Below are 27,432 nucleotides of genomic sequence, written 5' to 3'. Positions count from 1 at the left end.
ACTGCTGCATATGACTGACCAGACATTTGAATACCTAACCATATTCATATAATTTGGGTTCCCCAATCTCTGGGAGAAGGTTTGTTGTATCTCACAGGAACCATTTCATATAGGATATAATAAGAAGGTTCTTTTAGAAACAAGTTTTTAAATTCCTGTTGTTAATGCATCTTTATCATAAAATGGGGACTTAATGAGATAGCATCTCCACTAGTCATTATTTTGTAAATCATCCTTTGGGCACAAAATTCTAAACTTGTAGAAATTACCCCTTTTTGCTCTCGCTTAGGACTTAATAGTGCGATATAAGAAACTAGAGATTTTGGTTTGGCATAAATTCTCTACAAATAAACAGCTAAGTCATTTTTTTTGTCTTTTTTTTTTAATTGAAGTATAGTTGATGATGTTAATTAGGAAAGTGACTCAGTTATATATACATTCTTTTTCATATTCTTTTCCATTACGGTTTATTACAGGATATTGAATATAATTCCCTGTGCTATACAGTAGGACCTTGTTTATCCATTCTATATATATACCAGTTTGCATCTGCTGATTCCAAACTCCCACTCCTGTCCTCTCCCACTCCCCTCCCCCTTGGCAACCACCAGTCTATTCTATATGTCCCTGACTCTGTTTCTGTTTCATAGATAGGTTCATTTGTGTCATATTTTAGATTCCACATATAAGTGATATCATATGGTATTTGTCTTTCTCTGACTTAGTTCACTTAGTATAATAATCTCTAGTTGCATCCATCTTGCTGTAAATGGCATTATTTCGTGTTTTTTTAATGGTTGAGTAGTATTCCATTGTATATATTGTACCACATCTTCTTTATCCATTCATCTGTTGATGGACATTTAGGTTGTTTCCATGTCTTGGCTATTGTAAATAGTGCTGCTATGAACATAGGGGTGCATGTTATGTTTTTCAATTATAGTTTTGTCTGGATATATGCCCAGGAGTAGGATTGCTGGATCATATGGTAGTTCTATTTTTAGTTTTCTGAGGAACCTCCATAGTTTTCCACAGTGGCTGCACCAACTTACATTCCCACCAACAGTGTGGGAGGGTTCCCTTTCCTCCACACCCTCTAGCATTTGTTATTTGTAGGCTTTTTAATGATGGTTATTCTTACTGGTGTGAGGTGATACCTCATTGTAGTTTTGGTTTGCATTTCTGTAATAATTAGCGATGTTGAGCATCTTTTCATGTGCCTGTTGGCCACCTGTATGTCTTCTTTGGAGACATGTCTATTTAGGTCTTCTGCCCAATTTTTGATTGGGTTGTTTGTTTTTTTGTTGTTGAGTTATATGAGTTGTTTGTATATTTTAGAAATTTTAAGCCCTTGTTGGTCACATCTTTTGCAAATATTTTCTCCCATTCTGTAGGTTGTCCTTTCAGTTTGCTTATGGTTTCCTTTGCTGTGCAAAAGCTTGTAAGTTTCATTAGGTCCCATTTGTTTATTTTCATTTTTATTTCTATTGCCTTGGGAGACTGACCTAAGGAAACATTGGTGCGATTTATATCAGAAAATAAAACAGCTGTTTTGCCTGAAACAGCAAAGTCTTTAAATCATACTGAGAGGAAAAGCAAGTTGTCTTGCTGAGAAAGGGAGGCGAGTACTTTTGAATGGTGAGGAGTGAAGCACATAATTAAAGGGTTAGGATTCTTGTTCCAAAGCAGAATGGGAGAAGAGAGTGGAAGACTCCCATCTGGTCCTTTCAATCCTTGAAGAAGTTCTGAGGATTTTTTTTGCCTTTGTGGGAAAATGGTAAAAGGAGGGCTTAAGGCTTTCTGAAAGAATCCAAAGGATTGAGGATTTGGGTTAGGTTATGGCAGGTGAGGCCTTTGGAATTAGAAGTCCTGGTGATCTGACAGAATGAGAGAGAGGCTGCCATGGCAGGCAGCCTGTATACAGGACTAAGAGAGATGGGCAAGGAGTTGGGACTGAGGGTAGATACTGGGACCAGGAGTGGAAGAAAGGGAGGTCAAAGGTACGAAAAGGAATGAGTGGAGATAAGAATTGATGAATTTGGGGAGGTTGCTAGAGTCATCCCGGTGTCTATACAGGAGGTTGTGAATAAAGAGGTGGTCAGAGAGGAAGATGACAGGAAAATGTGAGTGGAATGAGCCCAGAGGTGATGCAGTAGCTGGTAAATTGATGAGAACACTTTGGAAAAGTCAGGTGTTGAGAGGCCAGGGATGTGAAAAACAAGACCTCAGGTTGCCCTCGGGCTTTACAACTCTGAATTCCAGAGCACAGATTGTCTGAAAGTTAATAGTTTTGCTTCTCAGAAATACGAAATAATACGCTGACATATTTTTGTAAAATCAGAAGTGAACTCTGAAAAGCATATAATATATGGATTTGTATTTTAACAATCAGTCAGAAGTATTAATTGCCTCCTTGTAAACACTGGAGGATGGATACTGTTTGGGCTCCTCAGCAGGAGGTTTCTAACAGGAAAGAGGGAGACTCTAAGCGGGAGAGTCTGATATTGGGCTTTTCCTTTCACCATGTACAAGCAGTATCCTTAGGGCAGATGGACGAATGACACTCCTCAGGAAAACCTGGCCATGGGAGACACTGTCTTCACTCATTTTAGTAGAACCCAAGTCAAAAAAAACGTAGTTCTTCTGTGGTGGAAACAAGAAAAAGAGGGGAAAAAAACACAACTCTAGATTTAGACTCTTTTTTTGAAACCTGTAACACCTGAGAACTCCAAGGTCTCCCAGTGTCATTTACAAAAGCCCAGAAAAGCACTCAGGGTATCCTGGGTATGGACCAGCTTCTGGGAGAAAACAACTTTACGAATCAAAAACCACAAAAAGTAGAGTGACCAGACCAGTGTATGGAATAGCGAGAGTTGTGATCAGATGGGACGCTGAAGAGCACAGGTGGCGCTGGTTGCGGTGTGGTTTGGACAGTGCAGTTTCCTTGAAGAAACAGTCAACTTTGCATGGTACCAGGAAGGAGCCTATAATGGATGGGAACATGAGTGGTGAGACTCTGGGTACATTTTTACAAACTGACTTGAAGGGTTTTTCCCCCCTAGTAAGCAGAACTCAGCGTCAAGGTGATAACAGTTTTCAGCTCAAAGTGAAAGCGATACTTTCTGTTAATCTGTAATCATTCTTTATTCACTGTAAGCAATAAAGGTAAGTATAATTCCCCACGTGTATTCCATCATCAAACATAATTGAAAATACCATTTATCATTTGCTGATTTAGGACCCTAACTAAAGAACACTGACAGTCATAAAGAGTATCCATACTTAGTTAAAAGGGAGGACCTTTTGAAGGAAATATCTGAGGAGTAAGTTTTATATAAGACACTGACTAGGAAGGTACATTTGGGAGAGAAGAGTAAAGAATCTGAGAATAAGTAGAATTTTATCAGCTGTTGAATTTTGGATGGCATTCTCCTTTGCACATCTGCTCTCTCCTATTCTTTTCGTAAAGGGTAAAGGAGTAAAAGTCTTACAGAAGGGAAGCCATGTTAACCTGTATATTAGTTTAAGGAAACACTGCCCATTTTCAGTCTTACTGGCCTCTAGAGTGGGTTCCTTCCTCCTTCAGCTTAGCAGTAAAGCCTGAGAATAGACTGGACCTGAATCAAATGTTTTACCTTGGTATAAATTTGTTGTCCCATTTGTTGGAGACTTAGGAATAACTGTAATCTGTAGGGATAGAGCCTCTGCCTCATTGAGAAAATAGCTAATTGTTTGGGCCGTTAAGGCAAGAAAGTGAGTAAATATGGATTAATAGTAATCTCTTGCAGGGAAAGTATTTCTGAATCAACTCAGATTTTAAATGTTATGTTTTATGAAGTTGTGACATAAACTTTTTCTTTCCTCGCACTTTGAAAGTGTTGACTCATATTTTGTTCTGTTTTGTGATGGCTCTTGTGAAAGGAATAGAAAGAGATTGGGAAATAAGCAAGTGTTTCTGCCTTTTTCTCCTGCAGGTCCCAGTAGGGATGGCACAATCAGCGAGGACACTATCCGAGCCTCTCTCATCTCAGCAGTCAGTGACAAACTGAGATGGCGGATGAAGGAGGAAATGGATCGTGCCCAGGCAGAGCTCAATGCCTTGAAACGAACAGAGGAAGACCTGAAAAAAGGTCACCAGAAACTGGAAGAGATGGTTACCCGTTTAGATCAAGAAGTAGTAAGTAACTCATTGAATAGTTGTACTAGTTAGATTGAATCATAGCCATGGCAAAGTGTTCTGTATATACTGTGGTTACCCTGAACATTGTGGGTATAGTTAAAGAGTTCCGAAAATTATACACACCTTTAAGCATTTTCACATAGCTCCTCTACAGCTTTGTTAAAAAAAAAAAATGCAGCCTGTGGTTGGAATGTAGTCTTTGATTGGGGAGTGGATGTATTCAGAGGAGTTTTGCTTGCACCTTCACCCCGGGGGATAATGTTTTGACCCAAAGGAGGACTGTTTGAGCGCTTGATGTTACCAGACAGTTACTAGGAAATAAGAATTTGAGAGAGCTCTAAGTCGTGATAAAGATCTGCAGACCCTGGGTACAAACTTAAGGGTCAGGTCTTTTTTGTTTCCAAATGTTGTTTGAACTATATTTAAAGTATCTTTGGTGACCCCTTCTAGGTGAGCCCTTCTAACTTAATAACCCATAGTGTATGCAACCTTTAGCTCTTAAGCTTTCTCACATTTTTATCAGACTGCTGTGCCCTTATGAGTCAAGTCAGCCCTGTGACTTCTTTAGTTTAGTGATTAGAGGCACTAGCATAATTTGAGTGCCAGCTTCACTCTTCACTTTCATTCCTGTGATGGAGAATTTGTTCCAGCAGGTGTGCATTTTTGATGAAAGGGTAAAGAGTTATTAAGTGTTAGAGGGCTTTGGAGAAAGTGATTTGTATGTACACATTACTCTAATAAAATGGTTCTAGTGTGTAAAGTGAGCTGCTCAATAGCCAGCTATTTGCAAAAGTTCAGCAAAGTGACACCAGTACAGTTCAGAGCCTGCAACTACCACCTGCTGTATCTTGTGAATAAAGTTCAACTGTTTGGAGTTCTATGTGTTGAATCATCTGTACAGACTGGGGAAAGTTATTCCTCTGAGGCAGATGGCCACTTGTTTTGAAAGAAGGACCTCCTTTATGATTTTCACGTAAGGAACCTCCTGCTGGAAAGTGTCTTGTCTGATGGCTTAGTTTGCAGTATCATTTGTCACTGGTAAGTGACAAGCTTATCACTGCCACCAAAAGTGCTCAGCATCTCCTGTTTTCACTCAGCATCTTAGAGCACACCTTTTCCTCTAACTTTGACTAATGTGATACATGAATCTCATCCATGAGTTGTTTAAGCATTGTTTTATTAGCAAGTCTGTTTCTGTGAAGTTGAATTGTAGATGTCTGACAAGCAGATAATTACAATTAGTATAAAATCATCATGCTTGGACTATTCTGTTTTCAGGCTGAGGTTGATAAAAACATAGAACTTTTGAGAAAGAAGGATGAAGAACTCAGTTCTGCTCTGGAGAAAATGGAAAATCAATCTGAAAACAATGATATTGATGAAGTTATCATTCCCACAGCCCCACTATACAAACAGATCCTAAATCTGTATGCAGAGGAAAATGCTATTGAAGACACTATCTTTTACCTGGGAGAAGCCTTGAGGCGGGGAGTAATAGACCTGGACGTCTTCCTGAAGGTATGTCTTCCTCGCTCTGCTTTCCAGGGTTTCGGAACATGTGTTTTAGAGACACTGACCTTGAAAACCACAGATCAAGAGGGTTTCTCTGTAGGAGGTGGGTTAAAATTCTTTGTATTTCCAAAAGAGAGCAAGTGAGATAAATGGCTGTGAGCAGTGTCTTCCCACCTACAGAGGGGGCTGAGGATCATCTGAGTAGGGGAAGAAAAGTGGGCTAGTGGCTGCAGTTCCCCACCCCACGAGATAGCATCAAGCTGAATGTAATCCTTCTCTCTTACTACTGTGCCTAGGTGGATCATGAGGTACAGTCAGATTTCCATTGATTCTTTCAGGTCACATCATCTAAACTGAGATCATTGACTGCCCCACCCTTATTGTTTTTGTTTTTTTCCTCTGTTAATTTTTTTAGACTTGCATGGTTTTATACCTGTTTTCCCAAATCAAACAGCCTTGGGAAGTATTGGGTTTGCCCTGCTGGTAATAGAGCCCTTCTGAATAAAGGTTATATTCCAGGCTTAATGCTATTGTACAGACATGAAGATCTGTAAGCCAAGTTTGGCTACTTCTCTCTGTTGGGTCATGAAGAGCATGGCTTTAGGAATAATAGCAGCCATCCTCTGGATATTCAGTACAGCTGCTGCTGCTGCTTCAGTGCACATGCGAGGCTGGTCAGGTTGCTTGCTGATCTTGCCTGTCTTACTATGAGCGTGTGGCCAAACCACTCTTGGACCTGGTGCAAGCACATGAATAGCTGGGACCCTAGAGAGGACTTCCTTTCTGTACACTGTCCCCTGCTTGGGTGGCATAGCCTAGGGAAAGATACACATGGAGAGGCAAGAGAGGTACACTGTTTGCTAGGCACTGGACAAAAGCTGGCCTTGTGCTATACTCATCCTTGCCCTTCCCCTTTTTTAGCCAAGTGGGAACAAACAGTCACAGTCTGTACAAAAGTTTTTTGTAACTTTTGTTAGGATCACAGTACATGTTTCCCTGCCATCTTGGTTGTCTCAAGTGCAGCTTGAACTCCTGAGCCAGATCCTGCAATGTGGTGCTTTCCCTGTGAAGAAGGCCTTTGTATAGGGTCTCAGAAGACTACTTTCCTTAACACAACCTGCCAGCATCAATCCAGTGAGTTTAAAAAGCCACACGTACTAAAGTATTGGCTCCAAAGGAAAGTTGATATGAGTTTAGGTTCTTAGCTCCCACCTAGGTTACAAACTGTCTGATAGTTCATGCCTGGGCCTGGATCAGAGCCAGTCTAAACTGTTGAAACTTTTCCCCCTTCACAGCATGTACGTCTTCTGTCCCGCAAACAGTTCCAGCTGAGGGCACTAATGCAGAAAGCAAGAAAGACTGCCGGGCTCAGTGACCTCTACTGACTCCTCTGATACCAGCTGGAGATTGAGCTCTTCTAAAGCATTCTTTTCTTCTCTTCCTTTCTCTTATATCAGTAGGTGCCCAGAATAAGTTATTGCAGTTTATCATTCAAGTGTAAAATATTTTGAATCAATAATATATTTTCTGTTTTCTTTTGGTAAAGACTGGCTTTTATTAATGCACTTTCTATCCTCTGTAAACTCTTTTTGTGCTGAATGTTGGGACTGACTATGCTAAATAAAATTTGTTGCATAATTTTTCTCTTTTACTGAACATCTTTAGGAAAAATATATGAAACCTAAATAAGAAGCTCGGCTTCTAATTTAGCAAAGTATATCATCCATCGTGAGTTGAAATTTAGCATTATTTATCCTCTAGCATATAAAGTGAATTCTATTCAATATGGGATATAATACCACACAGAAATCTAAATTTTCAAATATTTGAAATTGAGGGATTTGAGTGACTTTTTTTGTGAAAGGTCCTGGCTGGTACCCTCCCTACCAGTTCCTGCCTAGTCCTGCCTAGATTTGTTTCCTTTCCAGACCTGACAGAACCGTAGCTAACTGTTTTCATCAAGAAAGGAGGAGAGTGGCCAGTACCAAGCTACACACCTGAGAATTTATGTTAACTAGGCAAGATGGTCTGGCCACAATTAAGGAGGAAGGTACAGTGTACACTGCCTCTCTGCATTTATTGTCATCTAAAGTCAGTCTTTCTGGTGAGTGATTCTGTAGTCAAGATTGTGGCCACCCATCCAATGATCTACATGTCCTAAAAAGCTTATCTAGCAGAACAGAATTTTCTCTGTCAAAATGAGAGCGCTAGAAGGTTCATGAGGTTATAAAGAAATGAACATTCTAATTTAAGATGTTTTAAGGTATTCAGGCAGCCAGACAGCTACTCTATACTTCTCCCAAGAGAAGAAAGACATTTGGTCTCACTCATCACTGAAGAGTTTATATAGTTTAGATCTTTTCTTAAAAAATGAAAATCTACTTGTAAAAATTATCAGAATAGAAACTGGCAAGGTTTAATCTAGTGTTAGGTTTGAAACTAACATTTTTTTTTTTTTTTGCAGTACGCGGGCCTCTAGCTGTTGTGGCCTCTCCCATTGCGAAGCACAGGCTCCAGACGCGCAGGCTCAGCAGCCATGGCCCACAAGCCTAGCCGCTCTGCGGCATGTGGGATCCTCCCGGACCGGGGCACGAACCCGTGTCCCCTGCATCGGCAGGCGGACTCTCAACCACTGCGCCACCAGGGAAGCCCTGAAGCTAACGTTTAAATGAGTTATTTTTGTGTATACATTTATTTTTACATGGTAAAGGAAGTTACAGCTTTTTTATAGCATACAAAATGAACTTAGTTGTATTAGCCAGCCAGAACGAAATAATTAGCATACACTTGATGAAAAGAATCACGGTTTCTAAACACAATAAACACACATCATACATTCTTTTGGACCAAATGGCAACTACATAATAATATACAAGGCAAGTACTGGTACATCAGAGGTACCAAAATACCTTATTTGATGCAGTGACTTAGGAATTACAAAAAATAAGTATCATCCAACATTTGGATGCTAAATAAAAGAGCTGAGGGGCTAAATAGTGGAGTCACTCTTCCCTCCTTCTTTTTTCTGACTTTTACGAATTTGAGTGTATTCAAAAGTATGACGTATTTAATCCTGTAACTAACCACTCTCTCTCTTTCGATAACTTCAGAATGGTAGTTTTAAGCAACTTTAAAACTTGCGCTCCTTCTGAATTTCCCAGAGAGTTTCTGCACCCTTTTCAGACAGGCCTCTTCTGCAGAGGTCAGCTTTACCTTTATGAGGTCTGTAATAACATTCTCGCCCAGGATACACGGAACACTAAGGTATATTCATTTGTTCAATAGTGGCCCTGAAAGTAAAGACTTAAAAATTATTCCTTTCTCCTTTCTTCTAACAAAGGTCTGCAATATGAGAAACAACAGTTGCTGGGTGAACTGAGTATTTAACAGATTTGTAGTATGAACTGTGGCAGAAAAAGATACAAGGAAAGGGGACTTCTCTGGTAGTGCAGTGGTTGGGAGTCTGCCTGCCAATGCAGGGGACATGGGTTCGAGCTCTGGTCCGGGAGGATCCCACATGCGGCGGAGCGGCTAGGCCCGTGCGCCACAACTACTGAGCCTGCACTCTAGAGCCCACGAGCCACAAAGAAAAAAAAAAGATACAAGTAAAGAACAATTTAAAACAGATGACTAGACATATTTATTGTTCAAATTCATCTGCCATCTTCCCACATAGGCCCCAACCTCTTGCCATGTTTGCTGGGACCAACCCTCCTTTTCCTTGCCCCCAAACCACTTCCTATCAGGGAACCCACTTCAAAATTCCTATTACTTTATTCCCAGTGATTTAATTCCATTTTACTTTAACTTCTCCCATTCCAACTAGCAGAGGGATCTTACCCAGGCCCCAACTTCCCCCTCCCCAGGAGACCAACTGCTAATACTTTTGAGATCAGTGCTTCTTTCTTAGGTCTCTTCACTGGACCTCATTGAAACTGCTAGAGAACAACTCAAAATGTGGCAAGACCTACCACAGTGGTTCCCAATGTTACTAGATATTTGTAGAGCTAGTTCACTCAGTTAAATAATAAAGATGCAATAAGACTTTTATCTAATAGAATGTATAAGAAATACCACACTAGGCCAGGACAAAGGTCTACAAAGGTAGGCCTCTTCCTCCTCTACCACCATCCCTTTGTCTCTGTCTCTTCAGCAGCAGCAGCAAAGAACAGATTTTAGGTAGAGAGGTGCTTCCATAAGATCAACTTCAAACATTTTCTTCAATGCTCTTTTACCTCTATCTTATGTTGATATTAAATATTTTTTCAAACATAAATATCCTACCTTACTCATGGTGGAAACTGGACGCACTCCTTAGATTCTTCAGAATACTTTCTGTTAAATCAACACAGGTAGGGCAACACCCCATTTCTTTTTAATCACCTCACAGCCACTGTGGAGTTGGAAGAAATCATGAACATAAGTTAATTTTAGAAGAAATACTTGTCTTTGAACATCCATATTGCGGCAGCCTGACAATGCCACAAATCTGAAATGTTTCCATCAATAATTTCTCCTAGGAATTTCTTATAGGAGTTGGTTATGTAAGGTAGGAAAACAGTTATGACGGTAAGTACGGAGATCCAAAAGTTAATGTGAAACCAATTTTACTATCAACTGTAAAGAATATATAGCAACAATTAGAAAAAATACATTGTCAGTTAACAAGTGAGTGCCTACTATATGGTAGATACTGGGTTAGGCTCAGCAGTGAGTGAGACAGACTTAGTCTAGTCCCTAACTGCTTAAGAGTTTATAATGTGAATATGATCACACCAAAATAAAAGTAGAAGTGCTAAGGAAAGAAAAGTCCGGCAGATACAACAACATATACTTAAAGGACCCAAGTCTCATCCCTCTGGCACAATTCAGGCTTACAGCTAACTTCCAAGGTACTGAAAATACAAAACATACTACCTGGGGGGCTTCCCTGGTGGCGCAGTGGTTGAGAGTCCGCCTGCCGATGCAGGGGACACGGGTTCGTGCCCCGGTCTGGGAAGATCCCACATGCCGCGGAGCGGCTGGGCCCGTGAGCCATGGCCCCTGAGCCTGTGTGTCCGGAGCCTGTGCTCCGCAGCGGGAGAGGCTACAACAGTGAGAGGCCCGCGTACAGAAAAATAACAAAAAAAATAAACAAAAAAAACCATACTACCTGGCAACCACTACTTTGCGGACATTTTCCTTCTGCTCAGGTCTTTATCAGTTCCTTTATCTGAGTTCAGAACCTTTGGAGAGACCACAGCAATGGTCACTCCACTCCACACAGGAACTAAGAAAAAGATACCCCCAAATCCATTCATTACATAGTATTATATAACAGGTGGTGGTTGTTTTTTTTTAACCTTAGCAAAACTGTTACAATTGCCCTGAGTGGTTTACAACTAGGAACGCTCAACAAAACTATCAAAAATTCAGATGTCTAAGCCCTACCCCAAATCAGCTAAATCAAAATCTTAAGGGATGGAGCCCACAATTCTATCGTCTTGGCAGAGATTCTCCAAACAAGAAAGTGACAGTTTTGAAATTTTCAACTATAAATTATTAAGTTTTAACTTTTATCACTTCAAGTCCTTTTCCATAGCCAGGGGTTTGTATTAGATCGATTTCAAGGGTTCTTAGCCAGAAGAAAGTAAGATAAAAAGGACTGCTATCATATTAGCACCCCTCCTCCTCTTCCCTTTAATTTTCTCCAGTTAATAGGAAGAATTCATGTTACTTGAATTAACAATACTGACCTTTCTGAACTAGAGTATCCCAAGTTAAATGTAAACTACATCTTGTTACTTAGTGCTGTGTTAAGAAAGCCTTATAATCTTAATTGTACATATATGTAGGATTGTAGTAACATTCTCATTTTTTTCAAACTTGTATTTCTGGTAAGTTATTTTATTATAAAAATAATGTGCTAAAAATTAAAACACTACTAAAAGGACCTAAAGTAGAATAAAAGTCCTTTCACCCAGGAGGTATTTTACTTCATGATTAAATATATGATCAGTACAGTCTAAATATATTTCAGAGAGTGTGCACAGCTCAGTGGTACTTTTAGGCTTACCACTTGAGTCTCTGTGCTCTAAAAGGAAAAACCATGACAGCTTTCAGAGTGGACACCAAGCCTCTGCCCAGTCAAGAAATGGAAAGGGGCAGTGGACAGATTACAGCCACTCCCAATAACCACAGTTTTGGGGAAATGCTCTTAACTTCCATGCTACAAAGTTAAGATACCCACTGAGAAGAAAAAATTCAAGACAGAAAAAGTTCTCACTTTAAATGATAAACTTTTTTACGTTTATCTAAATTAAAACTAAGTCTGATGTTTCGCTGGGGGGAACAAAAACAGTTCTCTATCCAACTCCAGTTATACCATAGTTTCAACAATATCTACCCAATAGAAATAAATTATGAAAACCTTTTGTTGCTACTTTGTATAGACATTTGTGCAGAAACACACACATTCATTCATGCCATTAAAAAAAATTTAAGAAACACAAATCAATATCCCTTATCAAGTCTTTGAAATAATTTTTCTCAGAGAATAATCCATTTAGAGCAAAAAGCTTAGTTAAGAGGGAAACAGAGAAACAAGTATACATGGAATATAACTGTCAGGCAAAACATAATCAGGCCTTAGTCCCACTAGGCAAGGGAAAAAAATTTGGCATAGTCTGATGTTTTGGGTATGTGAACTATTTTAAACATTATTTTATCAGAATTTTTTTCTCATTGAATTTAAAAAGTGGTAACTATTAGCCAGAAAGTTAGTGCAGATACAATAATGGCAAACAAAAGAGAATTTCAAAAATAAAAAAGCATTACTAAGGATACACAGAGATACTACATAATATATGAAACAATCCAACAATACATAATAATCATGAACTTAGATGCAACTCATTGAAGTGGCCTCAAAATATATTGGAAAAAAATCGGGAAACGCTAGGTGGATTTGAGTAACTACCTTTATCAGAAACTGACAGATCAGTAATAATTAAAAATTTGTAATTTAGTAAAACTAAACCAAATCAATAAGTGTGGATATAGAAAGATCATCCAATTAAGTCCATTTCCCACCCCCCAAATACATAAAGGAACATTTACAAAAACTGTATTAACTAGGTCACAAAGGAAGCCTTAACAGATTTCAAAGAGTGGATGTTAACCTGCATTTCTCTGATCTCAATTCAGCTATGTTAGAATCAACCACCATATAACAAATTTTAAAATGTTTCAAAGCTAAAAGCATACTCTTGCTGAGTTAGAGAAAATAAAACTAGGAATTACAAAATATTTATACCTGAATGACAATAAAAGTGCCACAAAACAAAAGAAAAAGTGGTACTTACTGTTAAGTTTATATTCTTAAATGCATTTTTTTAAAAAAACAAGAAAGATCAAGGATAAAAGTTACTAACCATAAAGTAAAAGGAAGTTTTAAAAAATAAGCAGAAAGTAGTAAGATTAAAAACATCAGTATCAATAAAATAGAAAATAATTCTTGGGGAGAGGAGGACTAATAAGTTAGAAGAACATCTAGCAAAACGAGGGCACAATGTCCCCAACAAATAATATTAGGAAACAGGAGAGGTAAGCACAAATACAGTAAAGGTTTAAAAAGTCATAAAATATGAAACACATGCCAGTATAAAACTTGGATGAAATGGACAGCTAGAAAAATTCCTAAAATGATTTAAGAAGAAATGGAAAAATCTGAATAAACAAATTACATTAATGAACTTTTAACAAAAATCTAGCCCCTCACTCTTTCAACTGTTTTACAAACAAGTTATATCAAAATTTCAAGGAACAGTTTGTTCTTATGCAACCTATTTTATTAGAGAACAGAAAAAATTTTTTGGTGGGGATATAGTAAAACCTTGATACCGAAACTGAGCAAAGACCAGATAAAAAATAGTAAACTCATATTATTTATTTACACAGATACACAAGTACTAAATAAAATATTAGCAAATATACTTAAGTGGGGTTTTTGAAAAATACTTCCTGACCAAGGAAGTTTTACCCCAGAAATGCAAAGATGGTTCAATATCAGAAAATATATTAATATATTACACCATGTGAGATTTAAAGAAAAAGATTATTTGAATTGTACAAAAACCTGATGAAGTTCCAAATCCATTAGGGTTTAATAAAAGTAAAATTCAACAATCTAAGAAGAAAAGGAAACTTAACCTAAAAAGATATCTATCAAAAATCCAAAACAAACCACAAATAATGAAGAAAAATTAGAAGTATTTTCATTACAGTCAGGAACAAGACAAGGATATACCCACTATCACTGTTTCTATTTAACATCTTACTGGAGATCCTCCCAGCCAATGCAATAGGACAGGAAAAGGTAAAGGTCTTAAGTATAGAAAAAAGGCCTTATTTGGAGATGGTAGGTCTAATAGAAAATGTCTGGTAATTTGTAAACTATAGAAACTAAAGATCAGAAAGAAAACAAGAAATAACAGAGACTTCTGGGAGACCATTAAACATACCAACATGCGTTATAGTAGTACCAGAAGGAGAGGAGAGAAAGGAGCAAACACATGCAAAGAAATAATGGGTGAAACTTTCCAAATATGAAAAACATTAATCTGCACATTCAAGAAGTTTAAGGAACTCCAGGTAGGATATACTGAAAGGGATTCTTACTTAGACACACCATAGTTGAACTGTCAAAAGCCACAGAGAAAATATTGGAAATACGAGAAAACAGACTCACTGCATACCAGAGAAAGAAAATAAGTTAACAGCTAACTTCTAATCTGAAGCAATGGAGGCCAGAAGACAGTTGAATGACATTCAAAGTGCTGGAAGAGAAACTCAACCAAGAATACTATATGTAGCAAATCTATATTTCAAAAATGAAGGCAGAATAAAGACATTCCCAAATAAATAAAGATTGAGAGAATTCACTGCTAACAGCCGATCTGCCTTACAACAGATACTGAAGTAGTTTCAGGCTGAAAGGAAGTGATACCAGGCAGCAATTCATACCAACATGAAGAAAGGAGCACTGGTAATAGTGAAATATAATTTATTTATAAAAATGTTTGTGTGTGTGTGTGTATACATACATACACACACATACACCTACCTCTTATTTAAAACACAACTGCATAAAACTATATAAAATTTATTGTTGGGCCTACAAGATATACAGATAGAAGGTATTTGACAACAACCAGAAGAGGAAGGGAAAGATACTAGAGTAGAGCAAGGAAGTGACAGCAGACAGTAACTCAAATCTCGACAAATGAATACCAAAAATGAAAAATAAGAAAGTTAATATTAAAAAGTTCATATATTTTTGTCTTAGCTTCTACAAAAGACTTAAGATTATATAAAGCAACAATTATAACACTGTACTGTTGAATTTTTAATACATATAGACATATACAACAATAATAGCACAAAAGTGGGTGAGGGATTGATGCTACAATGGAGCAAAGTTTCTATATTTTATTGGAATTAAGTGTGCAAAAATGTGAAGTACATCCAGGTACCTTAAGCTGATATTGTAACCCCAAGAGCAACCACTAAAAAAAAAAAACCCTCAAAAAACATAATTTAAAATTAATTAAATAATTAAAATGGTACTTTAGAAAATGCAAAAAAAGTCAGTAAAGGAGAAACCAAGGAACAAAAGAAGACACAAGACAAACAGCAAAATGACAGGCATAAATCCAAACATATCACAGTAACAGTTAATGTGAATAAACAGTCCATTCAAAAGGCAGAGATTTTCACACTGCATAAAATGAGGTCTAACTATATTGCTCTCTAGAAGAGACACACTTTTTTTTTTTTAGTACTATCTGTATTTTGGCGTCATTATCCTATTTTAGTTTTTTTTTTAATTGAAGTATAGTTGATTTACAATATTGTGTTAGTTTCAGGTGTACAGAAAGTAATTCAGTTGTATATATTTTTTCAAATTGTGTTCCATCATAGGTTATTATAAGATATTGAATATAGTTCCCTGCACTATACTGTAAATCCTTGTTGCTTATCTACTTTATGTATAGTAGTTTGTATCTGTTAATCCCATATCCTTATTTATCCCTCCCTACCTCCCTCTCCCCTTTGGTAACCATAAGTTTGTTTTCTATGTCTGTGAGTCTATTTCTGTTTTGTAAATAAGTTCATTTATGTCATTTCTTTTAGATTCCATATAGGAGTGATACCATATAATATGTCTTTCTCTGTCTGACTTACTTCATGTAGTATGATATTCTTCTAGGTCCATCCATGTTGCTGCAAATGGCAATATTTCATTCTTTTTTAGGGCTGAGTAATATTCCATTGTATATATGTGCCATATCTTCTTAAACCATTCACTCAGTATGATAATCTCTGGGTCCATCCATGTTGGCATTATTTCATTCTTTATTTCATACACACACACACACACACACACACACACACACACACACACACACACAACCACATCATCTTTATCCATTCATCTTCAGTGGACATTAGGTTGTTTCCATGTCTTGGCTATTGTAAATAGTGCTGCTATGAACCCTATACGGGTGCATGCATCTTTTCAAATTATAGTTTTCTCTGGATATATGCCCAGGAGTGGGATTGCTGGATCATATGGCAATTCTATTTTTAGTTTTTTGAGGAACCTCCATTCTGTTTTCCATAATGGCTGCACCAACTGACATCCCCATCAACAATGTAGGAGGGTTCCCTTCTCTCCACACCCTTTCAACATGTTATTTATAGACTTTTTAATAACAGCCATTCTGACCTGTGTGAGGTGATATCTCATTGTCATTTTGATTTGCATTTCTCTGATGATTAGTGATGTTGAGCATCTTTTCATGTGCCTATTGGCCATCTGTATGTCTTCTTTGGAGAAATGTCTATTTAGGCCTTCTGCCCAATTTTTGATTGGGTTGTTTGTTTTTTTGTTATTGAGTTGTATAAGCTGTTTCTATAGTTTGGAAATTAAGCCCTTGTCAGTCATATCATTTGCAAATATTTCCATCCAGTCCATAGGTTGTCTTTTTGTTGATAGTTTCCTTTGCTGTACAAAAGACTGTAAGTTTGATTAGGTCCCATTTATTTATTTTCACTTTTATCTCTATTGCCTTCGTAGACTGACCTAAGAAAACATTGGTACATTGGTACTCTGATTTATGTCAGAGAATGCTTTGCCTATGTTCTCTTCTAGGAGTTTTATGGTGTCATGTCTTATATTTTAGTCTTTAAGCCACTTGAGTTTATTTTTGTGTGTGGTGTAAGGCTGTGTTCTAACTTCACTGATTTCCATGCAGCTGTCAACCTTTCCCAACACCACTTGCTAAAGAGACTGTCTTTTCCTCACTGTATAATCTTCCCTCTTTTGTCACAGATTAATTGACCATGGGTGTGTGGGTTTATTTCTGGGCTCTATTCTGCTCCATTGATTCATATGTCTGGTTTTGGGCCAATACCACACTGTTTTGATTACTGTAGCTTTGCAGTACTGTCTGAAGTCTGGGAAGGTTATGCCTCCTGCTTTGTTCTTTTTCCTCAGGATTGCTTTGGCAATTCTGGGTCTTTTATGGTTCCATATAAATTTTAGGATTATTTGTTCTAGTTCTATGAAAAATGTCATGGATAATCTGACAGGGATCACATTATATCTGTAGCTTGCTTTGGGTAGTATGGCTATTTAAACAATATTAATTCTTCCAATCCAAAAGCATGGGATAGCTTTCCATTTCTTTGAATCATTTTTGATTTCCTCTATCAGTGTTTTATGGTTTTCAGCATATAAGTCTTTCACTTCCTTGGTTTATTCCTAGGTTGTTTTTTTTTTTTAATGTAATTTTAAACAGGATTTTTTTTAACTTTCTCTGATATTTGATTGTTAGTGTAGAGAATGTAACTGATTTCTGCATATTAACTTGTATCCTGCTACCTTGCTGAATTCATTTGTTAGTTCTAATAGTTTTTGTGTGGTCTTTATTATTCTCTACATAGAGTATCATGTCATCTGCAAATAGTGACAGTTTTACCTGTTCCCTTCCAGCCTGCATACCTTTTACTTCTTTTTCTTGTCTAATTGCTGTGGCTGGGACTTCAATACTATGTTGAATAGAAGAGCTGAGAGTGGGTTTCCCTGGTGGCTCAGTGGTGAAGAATCCGCCTGCCAATGCAGGGGACACGGGTTCGAGCCCTGGCCTGGGAAGATCCCACACGCTGCAGAGCAACTAAGCCCGTGAGCCACAGCTACTGAGCCCACGGGCCACAGCTACTGAGCCCATGTGCCACAACTACTGAAGCCTGTGTGCCTAGAGCCCATGCTCTGCAACAAGAGAAGCCACTGCAATAAGAAGCCCACGCACCGCAACGAAGAGTAGCCCCCACTCGCGGCAACTAGAGAAAGCCCGCACGCAGCAACAAAGACCCAACGCAGCCATAAATAAATAAATAAATTTTTAAAAATACAGTAATTTGGCTGAATATCACAACCTAGATTTCTGAGTTCCAGATTCATAATCAGCTACCAGCTACCTGTTTGATATCTCCTGAGTATCTTTTCAGATATCTCAAATTTAACATGTCCCAATTGGAAATCTTGGTTTTTCTCCCCCTAAACTCAACACTCCCTCCTACTTCCTTCACTGACTCCCACCTCCTTGAGAGCATCACAATCCAGGTAAATGGAACTACCATCCAATCAATCGCTCAAGGTAAAAATCCAGAAGTCATTTTTTACTCTTCCCTGTCCCTCACTATACAAAATCTGTCAGTGGTCCTGCATGTTTTATTTCCAAAGTATATCTTAAATTTGTCCACTTTGTGCATGCACCAGTGAGGAGTCTAGTACAATCTTGGAGGGTTAGTCAATAAAGTACTGTGCTTTCACTTCAGCACCCTCAGCAATCCGGAAAACAGCTCAGATATGGAAGTCTTTAGTTTGTAAAACTTGGACTTACACACTACGATTCCGCAAATTATCTTTTCATATACGCTAGTATTTAAAGAAATCTTCATTATGGTACACACACTGATTATGCAAAATACATGTTAAATTAACAAAACAGGAAACTATTCTGGCTATATCGGTAGTTTAGAGTTTAATGCCCATTATTTTTCTCTACCAAGTTACTAAACCCACCCCCCCAAACAAAAAAAGTTATTATTCACTGAACAGCCAAAATAAAGGTGACCTGGATTGGAAACAATAATCACTTTGTGGTGGAGACTGTGTTAGATAATACTGGAAATCATTAATTTAAACACGAACACATTTCTCTGGATTAAATCAAGGTATGTTTCTCTTTATGTGGCCTGCACCTGCTGTGATAATCACTATGTTGAGTTTGCAGTGACAAAGTAATCTGAGGAAAGATTTGAATAGAAAACATTATGGGAGAAAACATCTAAAATTTAAGTACACATTTCCTGTCCAGCTCAATCACCACACTTCTTACTAAAGAGTGAGCTCCCTCAGATCTTCTACAATGCCCAGGGCACTCTTAATTTTAGGAAATTAGTACTAAATTTTCCTTGTACATTTGTTTTAACAACCTCCTAACATACATACCTCTTGCACTTTATAGAATAAAAGGTCAAAATGTACATTGTTCTGTGAATGAGAATGTTTACTTAGAGATAGATGTGGTATGAAAAGACCCTTGAACAGGGAGATATTGGTTCATTCATTTGTTCATACAATTACCTCCTGGGTGCCAAGTAAATAAAGTACAGTAGTTAAGAGCTTAGGCTTTTGAGTCAAAACAAAGGGATCAAATCTTTACTCCATCACTTTTATTTAACCTTGATATGCAGATGCATCATCTATGAAACATCATAGAATTGTGCTGAGGTTATTAAATAAAATAAAGTGCTTTAGCTCAGTGGCTGGCACAAAATGGGCAATCAATTAATGATTACTGTCATGATAATTACTATTACTGCTGCTCACAGGAACTCAGTCTGGTGCTGTAGGAAGCCCTGTAAACAAATTAAGTACAACCTAATGAAATCTGAACATGTTATGAGACTACAGGGTAGGGAGCAACCAACTTTATAACAATTGGGGAAGTCATGATATAAAGATACGATTTTCTTAGATATTTATTAATGTACTATTAGAATATTTATGGTATTTAGCTATGATAGTAACCTTTGCTGGAAAAAAATATTTAGGATTTTCATGAAAGGGCTGCCATGTTGCAGATCCACTGTCTCACCCATCAATTTGCCTTCATCAGCATCCACAAAGGCAAGTTCATCACTCAAGCCCTAAAAAGACATTAGTCAAGTGGGAGAGGGGGCTTCTGGATTAACTGGAGAATGAAAGAAAATTCTTACACTGGCAATCTATATCTACCTTATGAATTATCAGGCTCAGGGAAGACATACTGAATCTGTTCAACATGTCATCATGATATAAAAGTCCAAACAAGAGATACAAGCTACAAGGAGGAAAGCTTCAGCTCACAATTAGGAAAACAAACAGAGAAGCCATTTAATAAACAGAACAGTCTCTGAAGGCAGTGAACACCTCTTCAATTTAAGTTGAGGCTGCACAATGATAAAGAAGGGATTCTGTAGAAGGAATTTCTCACCGGACTACGAGCTCCTAGAGAAGAGGAAGTCATTCATTTTCACTCATCTGGTGCTTAGCATTAACCTGGCACATAGAAGCTCAATAAAAGTTTTTTCAATAAATAGGTTAAAATATAGGGCCCTTTCCAACTCTAAAATTTTACAGTTCTTTTATCAAGCAATGTTACATGCAAAAAGGAATCAGTACTATATATTTCTAGCATGCTACTTCATATGTAATAAAGGAGGAAAATTATATATTGTATTTGCAAAAGAAACTCCAGAGGATACATAAGAAACTGACAAATGGTTTCCTAAAGTGGAATTTAGGGGAAAGGTTGGACGGAAACAGGATGAAAGTGTGACTTCTCTATGTGTATCTTTTTTTTTTAAAAACATCTTTATTGGAGTAAAACTGCTTTTCAATGGTGTGTTAGTTTCTGCTTTATAATAACGTGAATCAGCTATACATACTATGTATATCTTTTTATATTACTTTTATTTTTTAACCTGTGAATGTATCACCTTTTGAAAAATAATGTTGTAAATAACTACATATTATATTTATTATATATTATTAAATATATAATATTATTAAAATCTTCACTGAAAAAAACCAATGGCTTTGAGCTAGTACTTAGAAATAAATGATCAAGTATCCATAATTTAAGTACATGTCCAACTTATATTGTTGGATCTTTTTACTTTATTCTAATTAATGGAAATTTAAAGTGCTTGGCTGATTTGATTATAATTTATTAGCCTAGAAGTCTAAACTGTATCACAAGGAAAACGTTGTTGCCTAATGAGATGCCAAGGCTTTCTGGATACTCTAAATTATTTACAGAGATTATAGTAGCATGGAGCAGAATTACACTATTGATAAAATTACCTTTGAAAGATAGTTTTTAAAATGTTCTGTGTAGAAATGAGCACACCTAGCATTCAGATCTTGGGTTATAATATCATACTCCAATAAAAGGAATCAGGGCTCCTTGGGGGAAAAAAAAGGTTGATTTACAACTGAAGCAGAAAATATATGACATGAAGAAGCTGCAAGATCTTATATGCCAGAAGCTACAGAAGTGCTCAAACTAAACAAAAACCCTATGTTGATGGGGGTATGTCAACGGGACACAGTAGTCGACTGAATGAGCTCCCAACGGCCAAAGCTGGAACGACTTGAGAAACAAAATAAAGATGCGCTTAATTATAACCCAAAATATAAAATAAAATTCATGAGGCCATACTGATATTAGTAAATGACTGAATGAATTAATAAAAAGGAGAGAAAAGACAAATCTCCCATGCAGAAGAAACCCAAATAATTTAGGAAGATACTCTACTCCCAAGGAGAGGGAACATAACTCCCCACTCCCTAAGTGTGGGCTGTACAGAGACTTCCTTCCAAGGAGCACAGCATGGAAAGACGGAAAAAAGAGTAACTTTACAGTAGAGAAACCTAACAGTACCTCAGCAAGTGACTGAGGTCAACATCAACTGTAATAAATCATGTTGATAGTATGTACTCTGGAAATGATGTGATGAAAATGCTACCTAACCTCTGTGTCTTCCTCCCCAAAATCCATTATTTCAGTCTCACTATGAGAAAAACACCAGACAAATTCCAACAGAGGAGCATTCTACAGAATATCTGACCAGTACTCCTCAAAAGTGCCAAAGTCATCAAAAACAAGGAAAGCCTCAGGAATTCCCTGGCGGCCCAGTGGTTAGCATTCAGTGCGTTCACTGCCAGGGCCTGGGTTTAACCCCTGGTCTTGGAACTATGATCCTGCAAGCCGCGTGGCGTGGCTGGGGAAACAAAAATACACAAGGAAAGCCTAAAAAAGAAATTGTCATGGTCTAGAGGAGTCTAAGGAGACATGAATGACTAAATGTAATGTGGTATCCTGGAAGGGATACTAAAACAGAAAAAGAACATTAGGTAAAAACTGAAGTATGGACTTTAGTTAATGACAATGTATTATGTATATATTATCTATATACACTTATCTATTCAGGTAACTTGAGACAGTCTGTGGCTTTTTTCTCCTCTATAAAATAGATCTAATAATTACTTTTCAGGGCTGTTAGATAATGTATACAAAGCATACTGTTATTCTCATTATAATCAATGTTGTAAACGAATGTGTTGGTTTTCATGTATGTGTATTCTTCTTAGCAATGAGGACACTGCTGACAAAGGCATTATAGCTGGTAGGACAAAATGAGTCATGAGGAACTCATATGATTGCCTGAAGCAGCAGGTGACAGTACCTGATGCTCTCGGTGCCTTATGTCATTTACACGTGAAATCCAGGCCTAATCCTTTAAATCCAATAAATCATGCCAGGATTAAAGGCTACAGAAAGGTAGCTTGAAGAAATCTTATAGATATTCCATTAATAAAAGCAAATCATAGCTAAAAGAGTTTATTATGATTTACCAAAACGTTATGTGTTCAGATCAGGGTAATATTCTTAGAAAAGGGTCAGATCTTTTTAGTCCTGTGTCTCTCCATTAAAAGTGGAAGCTAACTTTATTAGCTACATCAATACTAAGAAAACTAAACACTAAAACTAACCTAACATGAATAAAGAAGGAAGGGAAATAAAAATAGAGACCAGGAAATGGGAGAAAGATTTTTAAAGGAAAAGGATTATTGTATTTGTTACTAGTAGGACACCTACCACAACTGACAAGTTGCACACTCGTTTTCTGCCACCTATTTCTCCAGTTGTTTTACTTGTGAGCAGAGTTTCCTAGTCAAGCAAAGGGGGACCTCATAGTATCACCACATGAGTGAAAGTGAAATGTCAAGATGCTTTCACATAGAGACGCTTCTAACACATAGGATACCATCATACGAACTAGAAAAAGCAGCCCCCTCTGGGTGGAACAATTAGAAAAGAGCACCTGTTCCTCTGGGTTAAGCCAGCAGGAGCTGGATAGGCCCCCACTCACCTCTTGAACTAGACACAACCTGCACAATGGTATGTGGTGGCCTTGCCTGCAACTAAGGAAAACTTGGCTAACCCAATGGCACAGAGCACATAACTTTTTCTGGGGGGTGGGGGAAAAGGTAGATTTTTAATAACTGCTTTTATCACCAGGTTAAGTCATGCAGTTACAAAGTAGTGAGAAATTTCTGAAAGGATATTATTGTTAAAAAGACTCATTCTTACATAAATAATATCTAGTACTTCATTGGGACAGTACTGTTCAAAAGGTCCTGACCAAACAACTCCCAAACAAAACACAACCTTAGGTTGTTTCCAGCCCACTGGGAATGAAGCCGTGCGCGGAAGATGAGGCCTGTCAAAGACGACACAAAGTCAGGGCGAGTCAGAGCCTTTGGTAATTCTCAGAGCCGCCAGCCAGACGCCAAAGACAGAGCTCAAGTGGTTTCTCCTGAGACACTCTACTTGAATTACTGTTCAATTAGTCAACACAACACATCTTCAAAAGAGAACAATTAACATGATAAGGAGATGACTGCATTCTTTGGGCTGTATGTCATAATTGTGGTGAGTAAATTCTGACAGTCTTAACAAAAATAGTCTCCATCATTTGCAGGTATGAAATTCTCTACCAGGCTTTTTATTTTTGCTGGATGACAAAATGCGATTGACAAGCTATAAATGATACTGTTTTATGTTATAAAAATACTAACTTTTTTCATTTATTATATTTACAGGCATTCACTGCTTGAGTCAAGGTTAGGCTTAAGTGATTAAAGGCAATTTTATTACAGCAGCATGTATTTTATTCTAAAAGAATAAAATGCATAAAGAGAAAGTTTGTGTGTAACCTATCAAAAATTGAGCTATTTTGCTGATGTAGAATACCAGTAACTCATTTGAGGACCACGCTACCTTCTGAAAATGCCATATACCTGCTTCTTACACGTGTCAAAGCACTTGATACTTGTCCAGAGCTGAAGCGGCAAGCTACCGACTGCTCTTGGACAACAGGTGCTTCCCTGGGGCTACAGCTGACTGTGCTGGGAAGCAGCCATGGAGCAAAGCAGCACAGGCAGATGGAAAAAACCTTTTTATTTAAAGGCAAAATGCCCAAATGGCTCTCTGGCATAGCTAATTTCTACTATCACGAATTCGCTTATATATGATCCCCTAACCTTAATTTTTTTCTTCTTAAGGGGCTGATTTGGATTAACTTGTTGAGAATGGCGTATAACTTACTTTTAATAAGATGCACAGGCCATAGCAACTGATCCACTTCCGTACTGAGATGAATGGCCTCTTCTGAAGCGAAAATCTTAGAAGTCACGCTTGACGGTCGCCATCTTGAGGAAAAAACGGCAAAGCCGCAAAGCCACTTCCGATTGATCTGGAATTGGTCTGTAGTGAGAGGGGGCATATAGAGAACTCCTGGGCCCCGGCGGGTAAGGAGGCGCTGCAGACACACAGGGAACGACAATGACCAGCAGCCCAGCATCCAGGAGGCAAACCAAGGGGAGGAGGAGGAAGGTGGGTACAGTGAAGAGGGGTTGAGAGGGAGTGAAGGAAGGAAAAGGGTCTCCCTCCACCAAAAATGAGACCTACCACCGGTAAAGTTATTTCAGCCTTTGCCCTGAAGCCTCTGCTCTTCCTTCCCTCCGCCCCCCGCGCCCCCATTCTTCTCCTCCCCCAGCTCTTAGCTCCAGGACCGAGCCCAGGGTCCACGAGCCCACAGTCCCCAGGCTCTGGGCCTAGGACGTCTAGGCGCGCGGTACTCCTGGCCACCCTCACACGGGTGAAGGACCAGCCGCCCCGCAGGGGGATGCATGCCGCCTGCAGGGGACCCAGAGTCAACGCCAAGCAAAAAGCATACACTCCGACGGCGCCCACTCTCCCGCTAGCCCGCAGCACTCCCGCGGCCCAGCTCATGGCCGCCCGAGGAAGAGGAAGAAAATGGAGGAAAGCGGAGGGAAAGCTGGTTGAAGCTCAGAGGAGGAAAACCTTTGGCTACTGAGGCTGCGTAAGGCGGCGCCCAGCCCGTGCGGACCTCGCGGGGGCCAAGCGCGCCAGGTGCAGGCGCGAGGCCAGGAGGCGAGCCCTGAGGCACTGCGCCTGCACCTGTTGCAGGTTGAGGTTGCTGTGGCTGGCGGGTTTCTGCCTGGCTGGCAGGCACACTGAACTAGAGGGACTCTGCTCTCAAACGGAGTGTTCCTTGCCCAGAGAGGCAAGGAACACCAGGGAGCCCAGGTAAATTTATTTCTAACGAAATCTTGTCTAGATGTATCGGATAAGGGCTTTTTGACTCTTGATTGGGAATTTTTCACCAGGGCCGTGGGAGAAAGGGATCTCAGGGCTACTGTTTACCACCCCAATACGAGCTGAAGTAGAAAAAACATTTAATTTAAACCCTCTATGCAAAGGAGATTTTTAAATAAGATACAAAACCCTAAGAATTTGATCAGGGCAGTGCTAATTGATAACCATATATACAATTGAAAACCATTTCTACAACTCATTATTTATGAAGTCGTTAAATGTAGAATCTAATAAAATCCCCCTCTCATCCGTTAATTGGGGATGAACCAAGGTTTCCACTTCTCTTCTCCCACCACATTCTACCCAAACTGTTTTCTTACTCATTTGTGAATCATAAAACATAATACACATCTGACAAATTCTTTTACAAAATGTAGAGCAGTGTTTCTCAGCCTTTTTTCATTATCTTTCCCTCAAGAGCTTCTTCAGACATTAACCTTAATCGTTCAGCTCCCTCACCTGCCCCCACAGCATGAGATTAAATATTATGGAGTGAGACTTTTGTCTGGTAGGGTTGAGCTTTGGAGAGCCAAACCCTTGTAATATCAAAGGTTTTTTTCACCAACCCCCCCCCCCAAGAACGAATTTTCACCCCCTTGGGGCAATATTGCTCCAGCTGAGAACACATGATGTACAGCAGTTTTATTTCCTAGAATATTCCCCGTAGAAAGTATATTTTGAAGCTTTTTGATCTCTGCAAGGATCTCCTAAAATGAAGCTTAATTTGGTGTAAGAGAGGAGCTTAAAACGAGGCAAAATCCACAGAAGACTCCCCTCCCCCATCCTAACTAAACTCTCATGACCATATTTTGTACATTCAAGGGAAAAGTTGAAAAAAAAGTAAAGACAACAAAATAATGGGAAACTAATTATGTTCAGTAATAGATGACTGAAATGAAAGCTATTAAATAGCAAGAATAACAGAGAGTGAACCGTAACTCTCTGACCAAATGGGTTTGCCTCCACTAGAGCCATGTAGGTCCTCAGGGTCTGCATATATGCCTTCTAATTTTTCCCACTGGTCCTGTCCTAGTCTAATTTGTAAATTACCTTGGTCCTGATTTTTTAGTTTTTGTTTCACTGTGTATTTCCTATAGCTGCCTTAAATTCTTTGTGGAATCAAGGAAATATATATTTTTGTATGAAGCACATGCACTCCTACCTTGGACACCAAGAGGGAGCTACCAATTGACTGTTACCAAGCATCCATCAATAACCAGTTAGATGAGGTACCCTAAATACTCACTGTGAAATACTTGAGGGCAGAAATCATGTCATACTGAACTCATAACCATAACACAGCAAGCATAGTAGTAGTTTGCTAAAAGAATAACCTAGAGGATGGTCTAAACTCCCTGTGTGGTATTTCAACAGAGGGACCAAATCAACTATTTGAGTTTATATTAATTGGTATAATACTTGCAGGGTTGAAGATATTTAATTTTTTTATACCATGAAGTTATATTTCTATTTTCCTTCTGATATACATTGTCTTAAAAATAAGTACTTAGTAAAAATTATATATAAACACATAAAGTTAATGAAGCAATATAAAGTGAATATGCTGGTGCCCTAATGGAGGAAAGCACAAAACGAAATTTCAGTACTAGAAATTCTGTTGTTTTATGAGAAGAATCATAAGTTCTATATTAAATGGGTTAGTATACATATTCTACTAAACCTGAAGACAACTTTTACATATATGACATACTTCGGAAGTATAACTTACATCTGTACAGGTTGAGTATCATTAGAATAGAGAAATAGAGAAATTCCTTTACCATTTCCTTTTTCTAGCCTTGAGAGGCTGGAGTTATGTCATAGGTCCAATGTTCTTTTATTTTTGAAAGATCAGGTGAAGATACTTTCAAAATGTAAAATATACAGTCTACTATCTTC

General features: G+C 38.3%; 1 protein-coding gene and 1 long non-coding RNA gene across 3 annotated transcripts in view; one reads left to right on the top strand and one right to left on the bottom strand.

Moving 5' to 3' along the window:
- TSG101 (tumor susceptibility 101) overlaps positions 1–7,237 on the top strand; it is a 56,752-nt gene extending 49,515 nt beyond the window's left edge. For both annotated transcript variants that reach the window (XM_033862611.2, XM_073808674.1), the window contains 3 exons: positions 3,975–4,177; positions 5,459–5,698; positions 6,988–7,237. In XM_033862611.2, coding sequence (XP_033718502.1) covers positions 3,975–4,177; positions 5,459–5,698; positions 6,988–7,077 — 533 coding nt within the window. In that variant the 3' untranslated portion in view covers positions 7,078–7,237. The remainder of the gene's footprint in view (positions 1–3,974; positions 4,178–5,458; positions 5,699–6,987) is intronic.
- Positions 321–26,103, bottom strand: LOC117313427 (uncharacterized). Its single transcript, XR_004527932.2, has 3 exons — positions 24,460–26,103; positions 9,977–10,085; positions 321–5,757 (listed from the first exon to the last, which is right to left on the bottom strand). It is a non-coding gene; the product is annotated as an uncharacterized lncRNA (long non-coding RNA).
- Between the last annotated feature and the right edge of the window lie 1,329 nt (positions 26,104–27,432).

Source organism: Tursiops truncatus, chromosome 8 (genome assembly GCF_011762595.2).
Source record: "Tursiops truncatus isolate mTurTru1 chromosome 8, mTurTru1.mat.Y, whole genome shotgun sequence".
Classification (NCBI taxonomy): domain Eukaryota; kingdom Metazoa; phylum Chordata; class Mammalia; order Artiodactyla; family Delphinidae; genus Tursiops; species Tursiops truncatus.
This window is presented reverse-complemented; position numbering and strand designations above follow the sequence as displayed.